We start from the raw sequence: 6,764 nt of genomic DNA on the forward strand, positions 1-6,764 counted from the left end.
TGGGGGGAGGGAGCTGGAACTGGTTCTAAAGGGCACTGTAGAAGAGGTTAGAACTGGCAGGAACCCACCCCTGGATCGGATCCAATTCAGCTTCTGAAAGGTTCTTTTGTACCAGTCTTTTTCAAAGTGGTAGCCTCCAAATGACTCCGCCTCAACATTCAGAATTCTTAAGGAACATGAGTGCAAGTCACGGGTGTCAAATTTGATTGTGTCACGTGACATATCGTGACGTGGGTTTTTTGCTTTTGTGGAGCCGAGTTGGGCGTGGTCTGCACATGATGCACGCGGCCGATAGGCCGCCAGTTTGGTGTAAGTCATACAGGCTAAGAATTATAAGAGTTTCAAACCTATACTTCTGAAAGACACTAACAATAAGGAGGCAGACCTAGATTAACCCAAGCCAAATTAAAGCTCAACCCTCACAGCAATATACCTGCCTAGGTTGATATTGCTGTGAATGTTGAGCTTTATAAGGTTTTATATATACTTCTGTGTAAAGTTATACAGAAGTGACTTTTTCGTATCTGGGATTTTTCCAAAAATAAATGCTTGGCTAACGATGGAAATGTGGCTGGTTTGCTGACTATTGTTATGGCACTCTCCTTTATTGGCATTGCCGATCAAGATATCTTTATGAAATGGCTACAGCTTGTCTCGTGGGAGGTCTTGTTAGCTCAGCTGGACCTGCTCTGCATTATAGCAAGTCCTGAGTTCATGCTGGTTTGCAAGGTCATTCAGCAGGTGATAGGTTTCTCTGCATCTCAGCCTTGGAGGACAAAGTAAAAGAGCAGCCTTTTCTAGAATGAAGCGGTTTCTCGGTTCCTTGGATAATTTCCTCTATTTCTTTTCTTTTCCTTTACGTAGTTTGTCAATGAGGGGCCCAGCGCCATCAGCGAAGGAGTGTTAGACATCAGTTGTCCTCTCCGAGTGCAAGGACGAGCTGTACTGTACGTCACCCGCTACAGGGTGCCGGCAAATTGTACCTCCAGCAGCCCCATTAATCCATCACATCTGCAGGTAAAAGGGGACCCCCGTGGGGGGTGGGGAGGAAACAAAGGATGAAGTGACTTGGCCTGTCCGCCAATTGTTGAGACTGGAGTTCAGCCCCTGAAACTTAAGGCACCGGCCAAGATAGTTTAGAAAAGCAAAATAAAGATGAAGGGAGCAGTAATAAATTGTAGGAGGCAGCAAATTCCCCAAATTTGGCTATAAATTATTTGGCTACTTTAATAACTTGCCGTTTTTCCATTCAGCAATGGCAATGTTGTGTGTGGTCTTCCATCTCAAATCTTCCCCCTTTTGGTAACCTGCTTGGGGTTTTGTTTTTCTTTGCCTGCAGGTTTTCTTTTTCCCATAAACGTTTCAACAAGTAGCTTGTTTCCACAAGACATTTGCCTTTATTCTGTGTTAGAGCATGCACAAGCCTGAGACTGAGTTGTAACAACGAGGGGGGATTTTCTGCTACAGGGAAGCTTGTATCGCACAAGAGCACTAATTCTTGGAGTCAGCCAGAGCAGCCCTGGCATTCAAAAGAAGGGCCTTTTCTGACTGGCAGCTGTATTACAATACTTTGTGAAGATACCCTTTGATACCTTGAGCTAATCACACCATAAGGAATGCCATGGTTTAACAGGCCACGGAGAACTGTATTAACCTAATCAACAAGACTACAACTGGTAGCTACAGAGAATTAATTTATGAAAATTCACATTTGCAATATCTCTCTCTCTCTTTCTCTCTTTCTCTCCCCCTCCCTCTGTTTAGCTGGAGCCACTTCCAACTCCTTTTCCTGGGCAGGAGCAGCACTATATGCAGAAGCAAGATGCAGTGTGGAACACGGGCAGCATTGGAAGCACTTTCCCTCTGGTAAGCCCCGCAGCATCATTTTAAGAAGCATCTTTAAAACACAGAGTTGTGCTCCGTACCTTTGATACCCTTAGGATGTGTTTAGGACCAACCTAAGAGCTGCACTAATATTTCCTTACACCACAGAGTTTTCTCATTGTTCTTGTTGACATCGTTGCCCCCCCCTCCCCAGAGTCCATGGGAGTTGGGTAGCCAATAAATTTAAATTTAAATAAATAAATTACATAAATAAATACACGTGGAAGATGGTTTTCAAAAAGCAGCACTAAATGCATTTTGGTAGCTTATTTTCAAATCTAATGATCCTTTGTTTGCCATAGTCTTCAAAATTAAGATGCATCCATAATACCGAGGAACTTAGGTCTAATGTCCTGATTCACGTTCCCTTGGTTTTAATAACGCCCCCATTCTGTCGTCCTCAAGAGCTTAGACTATAATTCTTATTTGTTGTATTATCTGGGAATTCTGAGATATAATCCAACGTGCAAGAAGGTCAAGTAAGGCCAGGCATTCAGGTTCTCAAAGATGCTTGGCCCAAATTCTGCCTTGGAAGTAACTGAAGGTTGATGAGATATGTTCATCCAATGTCTCATTTGATCATTCAATGTTCTTGTGCTGCAGAAGTGTAATGAGGATGAATGTTTCCAACTTCACTGCCACATGGGAGCATTGCAACGGCAAAAAAGTGTCAGCTTACTCCTCTATTTTCGCATCTGGTCCAAAAGCTTTCAACAGGTAAACTTATTATATTTTGGGTGTTCACCAGACCTCAACTGTTTGGGACAAATTGTGTGTGTGAGAGAGAGGGAGAGGGAGAAGGAGGGAAAGAGACTCATATTTTTGGTCTTCATCAGGCTTCAATTGTTTGGACAGATTTTGTGTCTGTCTGTCTTTTTTCCCCCACCTTCCTTACTGTTATTCTTGGTTGTAGCAGTAGCTGGCACATAAATGAATGAAAGTTGAAGGAATGGAATAACTCGAGCTAAAAGATCACAGTTGCCCACCTCTGATCTATGTACATACAGAAAAAATGTAATAATCCCAGCAGAAAAATAATGGCCTGCTCCTTCCCATTCTTTTCATATAAGTGTTAGCTTTCATAGTATTAAGCCTTTGGGAATGGGACGCTTAATTCCTCCCTATTAAAGTTATTTCACTTCCAGTACATCTATCCAACCCAACATTTGTGCAGAACCATTTCTCATGATTCTTTCCCCACTTGCAGAAAGAGAACTATCCCCAGACTATCCAGTGTGAAGCTGTTTACCATATGCAAAAGGTGCCCTACAAAATCCAGCCTCTAGAGCTCCCCACCACTGATCTGAAGGTCAGTATTATCGGGTATAATAAAAATATTCTGCCCTTATGAATACCAATTCTTCCAAGATGATTCCAATTTACGTTACAAAACTTACGAGACATTTTGCCACAACAGAGAGAGCGATTGGGATCAGCTCAACTCAAAGAAGCAGGTAGCTCTTAGCTCTGAACGGGTGGGATCAGTCCAGCTTGGATATATTCTTGAAAAGTGGATAAATGAAAGTTATAGTAAGAAGGACACAAGTGGAGTAGGATGAGTAATTTTTCCTCTTATAATTCAGGTGTTGGATTGCCTAGTGAAGCTGAATGATGTGAAACCTAGGATAACTAAAGAAGGCTAGCCTCTTTCTAATGGCCTATTTTGAAATTTATGAGAATGTCATACCTGGCACCCTGGTGGATTTAGGATGCTTTATTCTTGCTTATTTATTAGAGAGGTGTAGTGGCCTAGTGATGAAGACTCTTACCTCCTATTCAAAGGGTTGAGAGTTCAATCCTAGGTAGTGTCAGATGTTTATCTCCTAGGGGGCAAAGCAAAAATATCTGCATATGGCATCAGGTAGGGCATGCTGATAAATGCTCAGCTCAATTCAGTTTCCCCAACACTACCCCTTATTAATGGATTACAGGGTCATAAAGGGGAGTTTATTCTTACTTATTTGATTTACAATATATCCCATCTTTGCTTCTGTACAGCTCAAGGCAGTATACGTAGTGTTCCCTTCTCCTATTTTCTCCATAACAAGAAGTCATGCTCTCAGATACTTATTTACTCATACCACATATGGTAAAATTATTCATCTTATGTACAGGTCCTCGTAACATTTTGAAGAATGGCTTATAGTATATATGCTGAGCCAACAGAGCTTAGATGCTACCAATGTAACACCTTCAATTACAACTTTGGGATATCTCTTTTTCATACTTCCTTTCTGGTGACAGGTGTCAACATTACTCCATTGGGCCAAGGCAGAGACTAGCCAGGGTGTTCCTCTATGGATCATCATCTTAGCCATCCTGATTGGACTGCTGCTGCTAGCACTGCTCATCTATGTGTTGTACAAGGTGAGTTCACGGAACAGCCTAATAATCGAGGAATTCAGGGTTGGAGAGAAAAATGTTTAAGCTCTGAAGTAATGGGTGTGCCTTAATTTGTAAGGACTGCAGATGTAAGAAATTATGAGTAGGTAGGGAGATTCTGAAATGCCAGAAGCCAGTTAAAAGCTGTGGGGTATAGAATGTTAAGAGGTGTCAATGGGGGAGTGACTTCAGCACCCTGGACAGCACCTGAATCTTCCACACCACCTGTGATTTTCTAGCCCTGCCCTGGGGAATTGACTCTGACTCATTTCCCTGTTATTCGACAAGTGTACAGTTTGGCCTGCAACGGAGAATTGCAACCCCAAAGCACACATAATTACCTTTTTAGCATTCTGCACCTGTGTGAAGCAGCCTGTACACAGTCATGGAAGTGGCTTGAATCAACATTTAGTGTTTTTAAGAGAGACAGTTTCCAGTATTCAGCTGAAACACTGCAGGTGGGACCTGATGCACGTAAATATGTAATTGATCCAAGAGTTTTTAATTGTTATGGCTCCAGTCCTCATGAGTTTAGAGAACTACAAACTTAATTTTGGAGCATTAATTAAGTTAAGACCCAGTTTGATATCATAATTTTAAGGCATCAGGCTAGAAACATGAACACTGTTATGGAGAACACTGTAAATTCTAGTCTTGCCTTGGACAGGAGGCCAGCTAGGCGACCTTGGGTCAGTCAATCCTCTCTTAGCCCTAGCAAGAGGATAGTGATAATAAACTCCTTCCACAAATGTTGGTTTAGGTGGCCAAGAAGATTCAAAGGCACTTAGAAATGACAGCAATAATGTCAGGAGATACTCAAGAGAGATGGAAAGAGAAAACTCTCTCTTGTATTTAAATAAAAATCTCGAGGTATTTCTATACTACTTTGATTACAGTGGTGTTAAGAAGGAATCATAAATGTGCTTCCACAAGACCCCAATGGAATTTGCCCTGAAAAAGAATTTGGTGGGTGATGTGCTGCATAGATGCTGACCTTTCTTTCTTTCTTTTTTTAGCTGGGCTTTTTCAAACGTTCCCTTCCTTACGGCACAGCCATGGAGAAAGCTCAGCTGAAACCACAAGCAGCTTCAGAGGCCTAGCAGGTCAATGTTGCCCTCTATGTATGCGTGTTGCTGCTGCCGCCGCCGCCCTGCGAAGAGGCACTCGGATCGCCCATCAAGAGCACTGGGGAAGAGGAGGGATTCCAACCAACACCAGCAAGGCGTAGAAGGGCAGGGCCACAGACACTGGGCCCCTTGGACGACTGCAGGGTTCCGTGCACCAAGCACCTCTGCTTTCCCTCCGTGAAAGAGGCTCCAACCTTGACACTAAGTGCCCTCCTTTCCCAGCCACTCCCGTCCCCTGAGGCTTGGATCATACCAACAACTTGTGTCCTGAACTGAGGGCTGCAGCAGGCATTCGCTTCCAGCCCAAGGGAATACTTGAAGCCGCTAGAGCGGCAGGTGCTGGCCTGATTTCAGGCCCCTTAAGTCAAGCTGTCTGTTCTGTCCATCTGCGGGGAAGGGATTGTCGTCGTGGACAGTTTTCAAGCTGCCGGTCTTCTTTAGATTGACACAGCTTGGCTGAACAAAACGAAAGGAAACAAAAAATAAAAGCACAATCACCTCCTGAGTCCAGCTCTTTCTCCTCCGTGGGCCAAAATGGAGGATCCTGGGCTCTCTCTCTCTCTCTCTTTCTCTCCTTTCCGGTCTTCCCCGGTTTGCTTCCTGTGGAGGACAACATGGGGCAGAGACTTTATCTGGGAAAGCAGGATGCTCCCACAATGCCAAAGATTTGCCACATTAGGAAGCCAAGCCATCACCCGGTGTCGGCCCGGACTCGCCGACGGTCTTCGCACTGATCTCCGGAAACCGCTAGAGATGTTTTATTTTTCAGATGCCACTTTAATGAAAAGAAGAAGGAATGAGGAAGCGAGGGCCACCTCTTGGTAGCAGAGACAGGGGTTGCTGTTTTAATTTAAAATGTCCAATGTGCAATAAATGCTTCCCTATTTTCTACTTTGTCTACTTACTTAGTAAATGTTAGCGCCATGTGGTTGGCTACGGGCTATACAGCCTCTAGAACTGCTTGTTTCTGCCCAACCGAGTTAGAATTTTGATGGTGTAAATGGACAGGTAGCAGGAGTCACGTAAAAGAAACAGCTGAGAACTTTGGCCGAAGCATTATTTGGGATGGTTATGAAGACAGTCTTGCAAAAACAGAATGCAGAAGCCATTTAAGGATGCCCTGGAAAATCTTCTCTGCCTTGGCATTCTTGTTATGTGTCCCCAATTAATATATGACCTAATGTGGAAGTGAACCATAGCTGTGCAAGTATTTATTTATTTATTTACTTTGGCCTTTCGAATATGTTTCTTAACTTCTCTGTTGAGGCAGGTTTTTGGGGCAACATTTTTCAACCTTGATTTATGCTGGCTCTTGGTGTTGTGAGAGTCCAAGAGGCTAAATTTTAGCCTGGTTTTTTTTTGGGGGGGGGG

The 6,764-nt window shown here is 43.5% G+C and overlaps 1 protein-coding gene across 1 annotated transcript in view; it reads left to right on the plus strand.

Annotated features, from left to right (window-relative positions):
* Positions 1-6,284, plus strand: part of ITGA5 (integrin subunit alpha 5) — a 95,554-nt gene extending 89,270 nt beyond the window's left edge. Inside the window, exons 25-30 of the mRNA XM_081931866.1 lie at positions 865-1,017; positions 1,765-1,866; positions 2,488-2,601; positions 3,092-3,193; positions 4,129-4,251; positions 5,283-6,284. Of these exons, the coding sequence (XP_081787992.1) occupies positions 865-1,017; positions 1,765-1,866; positions 2,488-2,601; positions 3,092-3,193; positions 4,129-4,251; positions 5,283-5,366 (678 nt within the window). The 3' untranslated portion in view covers positions 5,367-6,284. The remainder of the gene's footprint in view (positions 1-864; positions 1,018-1,764; positions 1,867-2,487; positions 2,602-3,091; positions 3,194-4,128; positions 4,252-5,282) is intronic.
* Positions 6,285-6,764: the final 480 nt, after the last annotated feature.

Source organism: Natrix helvetica, assembly GCF_964273705.1.
Source record: "Natrix helvetica genome assembly, chromosome: 1".
In the NCBI taxonomy this organism is placed as follows: Eukaryota; Metazoa; Chordata; class Lepidosauria; order Squamata; family Natricidae; genus Natrix; species Natrix helvetica.